This window comes from Python bivittatus, unplaced genomic scaffold, assembly GCF_059951505.1.
Source record: "Python bivittatus isolate LINGU-HERP-01145 unplaced genomic scaffold, Pbiv_v1 ctg000480_np1212, whole genome shotgun sequence".
In the NCBI taxonomy this organism is placed as follows: Eukaryota; Metazoa; Chordata; class Lepidosauria; order Squamata; family Pythonidae; genus Python; species Python bivittatus.
In genome coordinates, this window is record NW_028277075.1 from 82,361,960 (window position 1) to 82,377,974 (window position 16,015).

The 16,015-nt window shown below is 38.4% G+C and overlaps 1 protein-coding gene across 2 annotated transcripts in view; it reads left to right on the plus strand.

The window, feature by feature from the left end:
• SLC15A2 (solute carrier family 15 member 2) overlaps nucleotides 1–16,015 on the plus strand; it is a 92,469-nt gene that overhangs the window by 25,182 nt on the left and 51,272 nt on the right. For both annotated transcript variants that reach the window (XM_007433051.3, XM_025169710.2), the window contains exons 7-8: nucleotides 10,213–10,303; nucleotides 14,644–14,721. In XM_007433051.3, coding sequence (XP_007433113.2) covers nucleotides 10,213–10,303; nucleotides 14,644–14,721 — 169 coding nt within the window. The remainder of the gene's footprint in view (nucleotides 1–10,212; nucleotides 10,304–14,643; nucleotides 14,722–16,015) is intronic.

Here is a 16,015-nt window from a genome sequence, read left to right on the forward strand (position 1 = left end):
GGAAGCTGTGGAGGGTGTTTAAATGTTGATCCCTGGCTTTGGATTTCAGGTTTTTTAAAAAATGTGTATATATATATATGTGTGTGTGTGTGTATATATGTGTATATATATATGTGTGTGTGAGTATATATATATATATGTATATATATATTCATTTTTATTTTAATCCGACCTTCGATGTTGTAGAGGTTTATGTATTTCTGTAAACCGCTGAGCATCCTGTGGGATTGTGACAGGATATAATTAAAACAGACAAGCAAACCAACATATAAAGCATAGAAAACAAAGCCAAGGAGTTTTCCGTCTGCCTTGTGAAGGTGACTAAGAGATTTTGCAACTGGATGGTTCTCAGATAAAACAAGGATGTGACATTGACTAGAGAGCAGGCAAAATGGCAGAGGGAGGGGATATCCCAATCTTTACTTCCTCTAAGAATTTGGCAGATGGGAAAGATTAGGTGAGTGTCTGTGTTCAAACTTACATCAAATGTGAAGAAACTAAGAAAGACATCTGCAGGCAGAAACCTGGGCTTGAAAAATAAACAAACGAGCAACTTCCTAAGCTTGTAAGTCCTACTTTTTCTTTTCATATATCTACTGAATAGCAATAGCTTTTTAGAAAGCTTCCATCATTGTGGTACGTCACATAGGAGGGGAATTCTAGATAGCCTTTTCCTTCTCCTTTCTTTCTCTTTTTCCATACATTCCTGGACATGGAAACTTGTTAAAACTGTAAATGAGATCAGAGTTACTGAAGCTATGGATGAGGAGGAATGTTAGTGCATACACATACACACACATATACATACACACAAACACACCCCATACGCACACCCCATACACAAACATATACACATGCATGTTCATGTGTGTATATATGTATGTATACATGTATATGTATGTGCGTGTATGTGTTTGTATATCACCCAGTCCCCAGATCCCTTAGAGAGTGTACCATAATGGGATAAAAAACATAAATGGACAGCAACCCCAAACATGAAAATCCAGTTCTCAGGAAATCAAAGAGCAACTCAAAGGGAAACAGCAGCCAAGTTACTATTACATCTCATAAGCAACCTTAACATTAAATTCCAAACGCCTGTTTGAACAAGCTGCATGGAAGATCAGTAACAAGGTCAGGTGTTCTAGAACCATAGAATGGTGGAGCTAGTCTTGCACAAACTTCTAAGGTGTGCAAGGAAACCAGATAATTATCCTCAAGAGGTGGCTGTTTAGCCTCTTCTTAAAAACCTTCAGAGATGGAGACCCCACAAGCTCCATAGACAAACTGACCCACTATTGGGCATATCTTGCTCTCAAGAAGCTTTTCCTTATATTTAAACAAATCTATACCCATTATTTCTGGTCTTAGTTTCTGTGGCGGTGGAGGATAGTTTTGACCACCCTCCATATGGCACCCTTTTAGCAACCTCAACACTGAACATGTAATCAGAAAAAAGCTTTAAAAAGAAAGGAAGAAGTAGTATTTAAGAAATTGGGAATCTTGTATTAATTATAGCACCATAACAGCACCTGAGGGTTGTATTATTCCCCTAAGTGCAACATTTAGGAACAATAATAATTAATCATATTTTGTAATCATCCTTTAATTAATAGATAATTAGGATGTGATTATAATAGCAAGAATACACAGCACTTGTTTTTTAAATGCTTTACAAATTTCCTCCATGTTAATCACTGATCTTTGAGTGGTTAAATATTACCTTTCTTGACTAAGCAGTTCCTTAATGAGTTGCTAAAAGCTAATGCTTAAGCAGGCTGATAAACCTTTGAATGTTCCCATCAAAATTTCCAAACTCTGAGTGAAGAAACAGTTCCCTTTCGGGTAGATCAATATCATATGGCCTCTGCCTGAACCAACTGTTCCTTAACTGAAATGTACCAAAGTTAACCTCTTCAGATCAGTATAGGAGGAGAGCCATGTTAATTTATGCTGGCAAAAAATCAGAAGGAATCTGGTAACACCTTTTCTGACTAACACATTTTATTAAAATAATACAATTTAATAACATTAATTCAATTTATTAGTCAGAAAATGTACTACCAGACTCCTTCTAATTCTCTTCCGATCAAGAAATGTAAGTACATTAGTGAAATATGAATGCTCCACATGGAGAGGAGGGGACATTTGTCACTCACCCCGTTTCTACCAAGAAAGTTAAGATTAGAATGAATTGGAAAGCAATCTTCCCCAACTTGGTTCCTGAGAGGAGTAGAATTAAAATGTATGCACTTCGCATGGGTAGATCACCCTTCTCCAATCCTTTAGAAGAAATTGCAAGAATGGAAATCAATATATCTGAAAGGTACAGCCATTGGGGAAAAGTTCTGAGAGTTACATGACATCTGGAGAAAACCTAGTTAAGGAAGGCTAGTGACACAGAAGGATAGCAGTCTTCCATAACCTAACATCTGGCAGGAATGCCTTGGCTGTTCTACCTGCCAGTTCCACCTTGATGCCTTCAAGATGTATTATATTTCAATTCCCACAATCCATATAATGCAGTCTGAGATACTATGGAAGTCAGCCAAAACACCAAGAAGTACCAGAAAAGGAGAAACAGGAATAAAGAAATGGAAACTGAATTAGATAAAATAATAGGAAGGCAACTATCTTTCCCAAATTCCTGTCCCCATCCCCATCTCATCTTGCCTGGGCATGATTAGGGTTCAAGTTGAATAAATCCAAAGGACACCAAATTGGACAAACTTGGTTTTAACAGAGGGCTATATTCCATATGATAGGCAATTACCTTCACCTGCTGTCCTGCTTTTCATGCAGATCAGTGGGGTCATCACAAGGAATCTTAACTCTCATAGTTTCACGGAATTCTGGGATAACTTTAAACCTTTTTGTACCAAATCATCTTTCATCCAATCATCCAATATGGAGAGTCATGTGAAAATTCTGTGCATTTTAAACTGTTTCTGTTCACTCCAGTCTGAATCAGATAATTAAAATATGAGTCTATGACTTCCCCTGTCCTATGCAAACGATTAAATGCAAACCATTCACTGGACCATGAGAATATCACATTACACTCTTGCATGCACAAAAATAACTATTTGTGCAGCATTAAGGTTATGTTCCATGGTGCAAGATAGCCTCAATTCAAAGATATGGTTGTGAAAATGACCACAAAAATCCATGACTGAGAGTGAAAATTTCTTCTGACGTCTGGCTCAGGATGCTCGGTTTTTGTCCCAAGAGGTACATCAGATATTTATAACCCAATTCCTACATCAAAAAAAAAAAATTCACATATGTATGGGAAGCATATGAAGTTTGGTACTAGGGCAAACTGAAAGGGGCTTCAGTGAAATTACACTGCTCAGAAATACATAATGGACTTCCTGGATATTGCCGCTCATTTTGAAGCCTAATAAGATGCCTAGCAAGTCAGCAATCCAGTGCAGCCACAATCACACATTCAGAAGTTCAGGAGTTATTGTTGATGCAGCTTTAAGTTGCAGGCTCCTTCATGTTGTGTGGACCTCAGACACAATAAGCATCTTCAGACAAGCTACATTCTAAGAATCCCAAGTCATTTGATAATAATCCCTCAAGTCAGTCTTAGAAACAGGTAAGCAAGCAAGGTATATAATTATAACATCAGGAGATAACACAAAGCAAGTATTAAATCCTATGAAACTGCCATCAGTCAGCTTAGTCTCAACCACCACAGGGCAGCTGCTGAAAAATAATAATTGCAAACAGTGCTCACTCAGACATGAGTAAAAATGGGAGCAACCACTGACTGAAGTCTAACAAGATGTAGAATCCTGACTTTAGGGTTGACCTCTGTGATGCCATCAATGGTACCTTTCTGGGCATTATGTACCTGCAAGAGCTAATGGATAGGTTAACTGTGGGTAAAATGTTGAAACCAGCCAGATTCTGGAAAATAAAAATATCAGCAATAGCATTTGCCTCCTACCATTAGAGAATCATAATGAAACAAACACTCTTTAGAATACTTCAGTTTATTTTCATTTCCTATACTTGTCTGTTGGTTCATGTACATATAATTAGCACACCCAAAACTAAATAAAACTAAATTATATTTGCTATATTTAGTTGGGCACTAAAGTTTCAGTATATACTAATTATGGTCTATACCTCTGGCAGCTCTAAATTTTTATAAATTTATATTTGAGCTAGAGAATAGGGTTGAGCTTTTAGTAGAAAATACTGTTCAACCATGCAGACGATACCACCCTAATGGCAGAATGTGAAGAAGAACTAAAGATGAGGGTGAAAGAGGAGAGTGCAAACGCTGGCTTGAAACTCAACATTAAAAAAAACTAAGATCATGGCATCTGGACCCATCAATTCCTGGCAAACAGAAGGGGTAGAAATGGAAGCAGTAACAGACTTCATTTATTTGGGCTCCAAGATCACTGCAGATGGAAACTGCAGCCATGAAATTAAAAGACACTTGCTCCTTGGGAGGAAAGCTATGGCAAACCTAGACAGCATAATAAAAAGCAGAGACATCACCTTGCCAACAAAGATCCGCATAATCAAAGCTATGGTTTTTCCAGTAGCAATGTATTAGCTGTGAGAGCTGGACCATAAGGAAGGCTGAGCGCTGAAGAATTGATGCCTTTGAATTGTGGTGCTGGAGAAGACTCTTAGGAGTCCCTTGGACTGCTAGAAGGTCAAACCAATCAATCCTAAAGGAAATCAACCCTGATTGCTCATTGGAAGGATTGATACTGAAGCTCAAGCTCAGATACTTTGGCCACCTAATGCAAAGAGAGGACTCTTTGGAAAAGACCCTGATGCTGGGAAAGATTGAAGGCAAAAGGAGAAGGGGACGGCAGAGGATGAGATGGTTAGATAGCATCACTGAAGCAATGAACATGAAACTGAGCAAACTCCGGGAGGCAGTGAAGGGCTGGAAGGCCTGGCATGATATGGTTTATGGGGTTACGAAGAGTCAGACATAACTTAACGACTGAACAACAACCGTTCAACCACATTTACCTCTCCAGCTTATTTTATTCTTCCAAAAGGAAATTGTCTAATTTTGGGAATCCTCATTCTTAATTGGCCCCATCTCCTTTGGACAAAGGTAGGCTGTATAGCCAATAACGCTTCTGCAAACAGGAGTTCAAATCAGTTGGTATCTGAGATGAACAAGTGAGAACATCAGCAAAATGCTGCAACATAATCTTGCTTTCTAATGACAGACTCTTGTTCTAGGTTCTGAGAGCCAGTTAACCAACCAACCTTCCTTCCTTCCTTCCTTCCTTCCTTCCTTCCTTCCTTCCTTCCTTCCTTCCTTCCTTCCTTCCTTCCTTCCTTCCTTCCTACCTTCCTTCCTTCCTTCCTTCCTTATTTATTTATTTATTTATTTATTTATTGTATATGCCACCCATCTCCCACAAAGGGTGACTCTAGCAAGCGGCAGTGACACCATTCTATCATTGCTTTTCCAGTTTTCCATTGTGCATTTTCAGGTGAGCATTCATGGCCGCTGAATATACTTGGTCTATGTTTTGATGGCTTTTTTGTTCACCCAGTCTTAAAGAAATAATTGAGTTTTGCCAATCCCAGCATTCCTCTGTGCAAGCTAACAGCTTACACATGTTACTGAATGACCCTGTTTTGGTTCCAGTCTTACTGCACTCATCACCCAAGTATGACATTAAAGAGAGTGATTGTAATAAAAACAGTTTGTTTATATCATAATGTAAAAATAGTTGTAAAAGCTGTTCAGTAAAAGCAGAAGTAGCATCAAACCCCCTTTAAGAAGAAGAAAACCATTCACTTTCTTTCTAAAATCATCTCATGAAGGAACTTGCCAGGGGGATGAGCAGTAGAAAGGAATTCTAGAGGCCATGCCTGGTGATTAGTGTCCTAATATCCATGCAGAAGCTAGGAGCAGGCAGAGAAGCGAATCTGAGTACGATAGTAATCATGAGGTCATTTCCCATGAAAGCAGACAACTCCTTCGACGTTTTGCTGATCAGCTATACTAGAAAAATATGCTTTGCACCCCTGAAATATTATTGATGCAAAAGAAACGTTGTTACTAAAGATGGAATTGCATATGGTACATGAAGTAATACTACCTGCAAGATTCCAGTGGTTTCTGGGAATATGGGATACAAACCCTGGTGGCAGAACAAAATCCTGATTTGAGATTTGCAACATTAGGATGATTTTTCAAAATCTTCTGCCCTAACCCCAGTTTGCAGAGTGCTAATAACATGGGGGGGGGGGGGGTTGTGCATCTTTCATTACTATGAGCCAATGGGAGGCAATTGCTTTCAGTTGTGCTTCACTAGTGCATATGCAATTCAATATCACAATACTGATTTTTAAAGATATGTACCCATTAGAAGGATCCTAAAGAGAAGCTAGTTTTAAAATAATTTTTATCTTCAATTGTTTGTATCGCTTGTACATGGCTTTCACAGGTTTGTTTATTATCCTTGTCAGACTTCACCCAGCAGGCAGGACAATAACCAAATAAATAAGTTTACAAGAATTCAAGAACTGCTGATAATAATTCTTTTTTGAGGGAAGGTTAGGAGGCCATAATAAAAGAAAACTCTAGTGACTCCTCTGTTATTGATCTTGATCTCTATTCAATCTTCAAATCCTTTTGCACCTCTTTCTTCTTCCCACCCTACGTAACAGCCTATTGGGACGTCTCTTTTGCACAAAAGGGTCAGTTTCCATCTGTGCCTTGTTTTTGCAATACTTAGGTTTGCTACCTTGTTTTTCAGTGACTGGGTGAAAACTAACTGTCATAATCCTCTCACATTCTCAAGGCAGAGTGTAAACAAGATTTTTTTCCACTGTTAGTTTATAGGCATGGAATTTTAATTTAACCCTGCATGGTGTCACTATTCACAAGATTAAATGTACATGGATCTGTTCAAGGATTATATATTTACCTATTGATAGGCCTTAGTTTGAAGGAATGCCTCTGTCCCAAATTTGTCAGTGAACTGTAATGAGAATGTTAAATAAATGATTTTTTAAACTCTCCACTTCTTCTGTTCCTCCCCATTTTTTGCAGTGCACTGATTAGCATAACAGTTTCTTAATTTTGTTCCCATTCCCAAGAGATCAGCATTAATGTGAGTGATATGAAAACCATAGTTTCTTTTCAGGAATGAGCTGAGCATATAAAGCAATCAGCTTAAGCACTGCCTAGTAATTCACATCCTTTCTATGTATTAGAAATCAGTGTTCATGAATATAATTCAAACCATTTTACAATGACAATTGGTTTCTAGTTTATTAAGCCATAGTGAGTGTTTAATTCCATTATGCTATTTAAATAATTAGGCAACTATATTCATCTTCATATAGGCAAGGGTTACATTCCATGTGGAAGAATACGAATAAGCCATTTTGTACTTGCTTTCTGATTTCCTCTGAATTTACTAAGTAAAACATTGGAACTGTCCTTCCTCAGCCTTGCTACTACATTTTTGCAGATCTATAGTGAAGATGTTATTAGGCAAAACAGATTCTGAAGAGGGGCTTTGTGATTTTGAGGGTGTGGGTGTACTGAAAATAATTGCATCCCAGCCTCAGAAAATGTGTGGCGCAAATGTTTCATTATCTTCACCATTCATTTCTTCCAATGCCTTCCATTCTTGCCTATTAGCACAGCCAGTTTTTGAAACTCCACAATCCTTGGTGCCAAATAATAGTCTTTCACACAAAAAAATAATTTGCGGTCAACTCAGTTAGCATTAAATAGACCTTGGAGAACTGTTTAATTCTAGAAATGCAAATGTTTAAATATATTGCTTTCCTTCCCACCATCCTTCTATTATCACATATAATAATTGCATGAGAAGTAAAACTGGTCTGGTCTATCATTTTTGTTAATCAATACAAAAATATAATGGAATAACTGTGATCTGGCAAAGGCTTTCAAGATCAGGTTGAGTCTTGAATTCTTTTATTTCCTTAGCAATTCCTTGCTCTGGTCTATCACTCACAGTTGAATAAGTAATCATGAATTCTGAATCTTTAGACTCTTATGTGGATAAATTTGATTCTAATTTCCTGAGCTTGGTGTATGGAACATAATCAGTCTTGATTTCACAGCTGACTTTGAATTGTGCTTTGACTAATCAAAAGGAGCAGCCATAATATTTTATGTGGCTTTTCAAACTTATTTTGGAAAACCTGAAGATAACCTCAAATATCAAACAATGTCTGTGCTGTAAAAACCTGGCTAATTGTTCTGTTCAGTCCCGATTATAAGCCAGAGCTACCTCATGAAAATCTGGGTATTTTCATCATCACTCATCATATTGGTGCAAAATCAATATCTTCTGCAACTAATTTTTTCACCTACTTCATCTTGCAGTTCTCATATTTGATCTTCAACATTACCCAAAGGAAACGAATGAAAGGGCTGTTGTTCACATAATCCTACACATTAACAGCAAACTCACCCTTTGAGTGTAGAACTTTATGTAGCTAAAATAGCACCATCCATACAAAAGAGGATGTTATTAGCAAGCTTCAAGGAATTATAATATTTTCAGTTCAAATATTTTAAAGGAAAATGCTTATAGCACTTCCTTCCTCTTCAAAACCACCCTGCTAAGAGTCCTTAGTGGGGTGGAAGGTTATCAGCTCCTTGTCTCTCCCCCCTTCCTGTTGAAGTCAAGTTGCTATGGTGCCTCACACTTGTTTCATGGGGTATTTTATTCTTTTCCCAACCCAATAAAATGCTGGAAAGAAATTATATACAGGGGCTCAGAGTATCTATCTATCCATCAGCAAGATTAAAGTTGAACAAAACGGGATCACATTTGGTAAGATGGAAGAAACTGGGAAGAGACTATCAAGTTCCGGGCAGTGGCTTGGAATACTGCAGACAGTTCCATTCTAAGCCTGCCTTGCTCCTCAATCCTGGTCACATGACCCAAGATAGATCTGTTATTAAGAAATCCCGAAGCCTTGCTCTGCAGGCTTTCTCTTCTTGTTCACTTAAGGAAAGCCGTGGCTTTGCAGCTTCCAGTCAGAGTGAGGAGGGTTTCTTTTTCTCCCTCTCTCTTCTCCATGAAAATATCTGCAGTGAGGTAATTAGGAAGCTGGAGGGCAGAGAACTGATTGGCTGATGATTTTTCACACACCCATTGGTCAGCTAGTGGGGACACTGTCAGCTCATGCAGAACACTGAGCATTCAAAGGCAGCAGTGCTGATGCTGGTACAAAAATGCTGGAGGGTTTATAGATGATGCTGGTGATCATGTGAACGTACTTTAAATGTTGCAAAGAGGATACAAAAAAGGAAAAGAAAATTAGAACTGAGAGAGTATAGAATGGGATAGCCTGAATGAGAGCATTGCTAGTCAGTCTACTGGCTAACCAGTTCAAATGCATATAAATTGAATAAAATAATAAAATAAAATAACACTGCACACAACAATTACAACGATTACACAGAATATAATAAAATATCATAGAAATTGAATAAAATAAAATTGCACCTGATAGGACAGTTCTGGTGCAACATTTTTGATGTTGCAGACCCCACTCATATCAGTGTAATGAACACATAGCAATATTTACTCTCCCTCCTGATAGTATAACTAAAAACTAATTATCACTTGAATGCATCTGGCAAAAATATTGTTTGTTTTTATAAGTAACTTCCATTGAAATAAATGAGCTAACAATTCCAAGCAAATGGACTTATGACTGAGATGTTATTGATTCAAAATAGCCAGTCTAGTATTCTGAGATTACAACTGTGGTTCATAATGTCTTATCAATTATAGTTTCCCAGCGACAGTTGATTTTTTTATTATCATGTTTCTGAAGATATAATGAGCTGTCAAGGACTGCCAGGTTAGGCTGATTCAGTTAAAACGCTTGCACTGAATGAGTGACTATTGCTCTCCTCGCAAATCCATTCACCATGCAGCATTGCTTCTAGCTACTTATGTATATATATAAAATGAGGGAGATAGAACCCATGTCTTATCTCTATTTTAACTCAGCTTTTAAAATATGTAGTCTGATGTTAATTTTTAAAATTTTATTTTATGTCAACATTTTTATATCGATTTTTAAGATGTTATGTCAATATTTTATTTTATTACCATAATTCAGTGGGACTATTGGAATCCTTTTTATGAAACCAATGTTCATCTTCTAAGTGCTATGATATCAGACTGATGTGATCTTGTCTTGCTTTAGGTCCAGGAAAGGAACAAGTTCTTCTCTGTTTTCTATCTTGCCATTAATGCAGGAAGTTTGATCTCCACTTTCCTTACTCCTGTGCTAAGAGGTCAGTGTTGGTTTAGAATGACCATGGGGATTGGAATTTAAAATTCACCCTTGGGAAACAAGATCAGCTAAAATACCACAGATGTGTGTGTAAATGTTTGAGCTCCTAATGATTGGATGCATCCCCACAGTGCCCATCTGCTTCTAACTTCTCTTCCAAGTAAAGAAATTAAATGCTCCTCTGGAATAACTTCACTAGACCATTGTAATTATCCCTCATTGATTCTGAAGAACAGCAATCATTACAATTTTTTGGAAAATTGTAATTTGGAATATACCCAAGAATATAACTTTGAAAACATCAAAATACCACTTGTTCTTTTACATTGTTGGAACCTCAGCAGATTGCTACAGATCTGCCCAGGTTTTAGTAAAAGGGATTGGGTTTGAAATCTTTTTGTTTTCTTTGTTTTTTGTCTTTGTTCAAAGACACAGATTGTTTGACGCCTCAACAAAATTGTGATTGCTAATATGTCTACATTAGGGCATGTGTCTTACATGTGCACAAACCATGTGCAGTCCCCTAGATGTGAAGATAGGCAGGGCATGCAGGAAGTTCTATGATCTTCCCTGAAAGCCAAAAGAAATTGGAATGCAGATTTAGCAGAAGCCCTTGGTGAGAGGGCAAACTTCTAAACTCTTGTAGGCTTTACTGTCTTTGACTCAGTATGATGACTAACCCATCAGATTCTTGTGAGATCTAAGCTGGCACAGACCTTAGGAAGTTAAAAAAAAAGAGGGAGCGAGCCCAGGTGCCAGTACAAAAGATTTTATTGTTGGCCCAATGTATTTCACAAAATATTGTTCTAAGAACAAGGGGGAAAACCCTTAATAGAAATGCAGCAACTTATAAAATACATAGTACATTTGTATATGTTACATTTATATTCTTAAAAATAGCAAAACCCACAGATAAGGACTAGTAGCATCTTAGATATACATAATAAAACATTTATAAACCATTAAAGAGTTACACTCCCAGCTCCCAAATAGCCCGTTTGGGTTACTTAGGAGCTGAGGTATTATAGGAAGACAGGTATATTAGTCTATGTTGGCAAAAAAACCCCAAAAAAACCCCAGGAGTCTGGTAATACCTTTTCCGACTAACAAATTTTACTAAATCATGGAAGCTTAAAACAATTTTTTAGTTGGAAACAGTGCTACCAGATTCCTGATTTTAGGATCTGAGAGTGAAACCTTTTTACCTCAGGTAATTGGAAAAGTGGTAAAGCATTGCATCATGGGACTTTTTAAATTTTTTTTTTTTTTTAAAGCACAGGGAGAAGTAGGAAACTGAGGGAAAGAAAAATAATAATTAACAGCAACAACAAGATCCTGCTAAGTTTCAAACCAGCAACCTTCTATTTGTAAGACAATACTCATAGACATTGTGCTATTAGAACATCTATGGTAAAAGGCAGCTTTAAAGGCTATGAGGGAGGATGGTAAGCACTGACTCAGTTGAAGGGGATTTCCTTCCTCTGCAAAGAACTCAATGAACTTCTGGGGTTAGCCTGCAAGAGATCGAAGTGTGCTATCCAAAATAGAAAGGAGCACTGGAGGAACTCAACATGGAAAAGTGAACTTTGGAGGTAGATAGAAAAATATATCCCGAGGCACTTTGATGAGTGAGGGATTAATAGGCGGCAATATCTGTTTCCGCTGTCCAAATAGTGTTGTCTGCTCATTTTGGCAATGGGGCAGCCCTAAGTCTCAAAGATAGGCTGGTTGCAGACAGAGGAAAACAAAGTTATGAGCCAGAAACATGAATATCAGAAACATTGTAAGTTCTACTTTATATATTAGTAACAAAAATCCTCAAGACATGAATACATGTTTGAACAGATACATACGTGTTATTAAAAATACCAAAGAGGATCTTACCTCAGTCTTTGAGTGTTATTTGCACTTGTTTTTATAAAGCAAAGCGAATATAGTTCATTGTAATATGGCTCACCTTTACCTATGTGCCTCAAATATTATTGCTGAATAAGATGACTGAGACTAGGAGCAGCTGTTATGATCTGTGAACAAAAATAATCTTTGATTGCAAGGAGAGGTTCTCATTTTTAAAGGGAAAGATTGCCACTGGGCCCTTGGTATTTTGCCTGTTATATCTGCCTTCTTCCTCTTTCATCAACATTAAGAAAACGATGCAGAAGTTCCCAGGGTCTCCTCTAGGCACTGACCAACTCCAGATGCATGTAGCTGCAGCATATGGACTGTGCCTTAAGATCCCAGGAATAAAGGCAGACCAGAGCTTGCCTTCACATTTCACAAAGCAGTTCAGCCACATGTGTGTAAATATTTTTTATTCTTATCCCTGTGAATCTCCTTAGCAGCTGGATGGAACCTTCTAGTCTTCTGCATTTGTTCTAGTCTACAGTAGAGAAAAGAAAGCCATTCAACTGGGTTAACGTGGATTAACTTTTGCTCCAAACATGATGAGGGAAAAGAAAAACAAACAGGCTTCTTACCTCTGCATAGATCACTGTTGGGAAAAATAAAAACAGTGGTGTATTTTGGAACAGAATGAGAATGCAGGATTCTGAAAAGTCTTTTTTAAAAGAAAAAAGAAAATGACCCTTATTTCCTCAGACATTTGGCAGTTGTATGTGACCTTTCAGGTTTCAGTACTGAGCAGCTTCAAATGTCTCCTGCTGTAGATCAGAAGTAAGCTGCTTGTAGAGCAGAACCCTTCCTGCCTTGACTGTAAACATTTGGCTCATCTTCTGGAAAGAAAAACAAATAAGCTCCTATCAGGCATAAAAGTGAACTTCAGACAGAGATGCTACACAGTAATCATGATCAATATTTTATCAGCAATATTCCGCCCTGTTGGTTGTGCAGCTGCGTCAGGATTTTGTTTTCATTTGCTCCGATTTTCTGTTGTGCAGAATGTTTAATGGGGGTGATAAAATCCAAGCTTTCTGAAGGATATGCCTCAGTGGGGTCTGGATGTGTGGAGGCACACACATGTGTTGTGCCATATAGCAGAACCAAAGACCAGCAGGTGGGATTATTTCAGGCCTTTTTCTCAGTTGTAGCTTGCAATTGGGGCTCCAACTCCAATCGCTAATTAGCTGTCCCCATCTCTCCCCCATTCTGCCTCCCAAAGTCCTCTGGTAAAATTTATCCATGCAGCCGGTGCTGCTATTGGGTAAGCCAGTGTTGTCCAAACTTGGCCACTTTAAGATGAGTGGACTTCAACTCCCAGAATTCCCCAGCCAGCATGGCTGGCTGGGGTATTCTGGGAGTTGAAGTCCACTCATCTTAAAGTGGCCAAGTTTGGACAACACTGGGGTAAGCCTTCCTATAAACAAAGTCATGTAGCTTTCAGATCAAGCAGAGTCATTGTGTTGGCTCAGATTTGAATGTCATCTTCCAGCAGTGTGAAGACCTGATTTTCCTGACTCCTTTCCCTGCCCAGTGTTCCAATACTTGCAGAATTGGATTGTATTTTCAAAAGGTATTGGTTTGAGCCTTCAAAAGGTACCATTTTGAGCCTTGATATGAGATACCAGGTTTCTTAAACTGGAGATCCACCAGCAGGAAGAGGCAGACACAATAGGTGTCAAAGAGAAGCACACAAGCTGCTGGCTTGCTCTCCCTTGGGTCCAGTGCTATTACTATAAATGTCCAGAGTGGATTTGCAGCCTATCATCAGGTGAAAGAAAAGGATTCTACTTCTCTTAATGAGCCCCTTATCCTGGTCTGGCTCCTTAGCCTGAGGAACTTTTTTCTGTCCTCAGATGTTGCTTGATTACCTGTTTTATATGGGCCTCTTATAATGCAAGAAACCAATTCACTGAGAACATGGCTTGGAGAAATCTGTGCATAGTTCATAAATAATAATAATAATAATAATAATAATAATAATAATAATAGTACATTGTGTGCTGTAATGCAATTTTGAAATTACTTTACTGCAAGCTCAACACCCAGAATCTTTAAATCACTAATATTTACAGTGGGCACCATAAAAGTCAAAGAGGTTAAATTCAAGATGCCACTTCACATTTTCAAAGCTGAAATCAGTTCAAGTGGCACAGCGGTGGATTGGTACTACAGTGCCCTTGTGAATGGTTTAGTACATTCTCAGAAGGACACATTGTCCAAAGAGTATTTGAAAGTGGGTGGACCCTGGAACTGTTCTTGGCTGATCTGCACGGAGAGGGAACCATTCACAGGAGAGACTGACCCTGTGCATGTGGATCTCCTGAGAGAAACATCATCCTGTGCTGTAGAAAAATGTAACCCCCTCTTTTCACAATGTAGTGGTGGAAGGAAAGGATGGAAAATCTTCATTGGAACCTAATAACTCGTTTCTTGTTTTCTTAGGGACCATTCAGTGCTTTGGAGGGGACTGCTATGCTCTGGCTTTTGGGGTTCCTGCTGCTTTAATGATCATAGCTCTTGGTAAGTAGCAGGTATAAAAGAGAGAGATTGAAAGAGCGAAGAGAAGGGAGGGTGACAACAGGTCCTGTGAACAACTGTGTTACTTAAAAGAGATGATGTTTCTTCTGTGTAGCAAGGAAGGGAATCTATATGACCCCCCCAAAGCTCCTTTTGTTTGGTTCTCCTGTACTGGGAATTGGAAGGCAGAAATGATGAACCCCAGAAGCTCTTTGTCTTCAAACAGCAGGGAATTTCAATAGAAGTCCAATTGTTTCCATTCTGAAGAGGCCTTTCTACCAATCTGTGATATCTTTACTTCCCACAGGCAACAGCGCATTTTTGACACACCCCAAGGAGGCTGCTTTTATGGGCAGCTTCAAATATATGTAACAGCTTATTTTATAAAATAAAAACTGTGTCCATTTTGCTCTGCAGTGTCCAGAGGGGGGCAACCCATGGGTTGCAGGCCATATACAGCTTCCTGGTTGCATTTTCCTAGCCTCCAAGATCACCTCATGAAATTCAGCAATAAAAATTCAACATGATTTTAAAGGGTTTGGTGTTTTTTTTTTTTAAAAAAAGACCCCCAAACAGGTGTATTAATAAACTATTTTGGGTGAAAATATTCCCCTGAGCACTCTCATAAATGAACATGCTATCTTTCTCTCTGTTAAATAACCTATTTTTCTCCAGTCCCTTAGCTCCAGTCTCACTTGGAGCTCTTCTTCTCAAGATGTCTGCACCATTCCTGGATCAGTTCCATACCCCTGTGACCCATGCCATTGTTTCTCTTGGGAAGCTGACCTGATTTACTTTCTGCTGAGCTACAGTGCATGAGAAACTGTTCTGAAGTTGGTTTTCAGCTACATGTAATGGAGCTTGAGGATGCTTCACTCCTCCTGCCAGTTCTTGAGCTTCAACTTCCTAGCAGGTCCTATAAAAGGAAAAATGGCATGATGTTTTGCAGCTCATCCTCACTGTCGCACAGTAAGATCTCTCAGTCATAAATGACAGTCAAGGTTGGATAAAAATATAGATTACCTCTAGTTACCAGCTTTGAGTGACAGGTTACCAAGATCAGGTAATGCTTAGAGTGAGGGCCCCACCAAATTGCCAGCAGTTTGGAAAGTAATAAAATAGGAATATTCTACAAATCAAATAATAAAAAGTCAGACCATAAATGTGGGATAGAAAGAGAACAGCAGATTAAAAATAACTGCAGTGGTTGAGTCCCAGAAGTCAATAAATAAAAACAGCTGTAAATCCTTAAAAGCAAAATGACTTGATGGCTTTTTTCAGAGAGAGACCTCCTTAG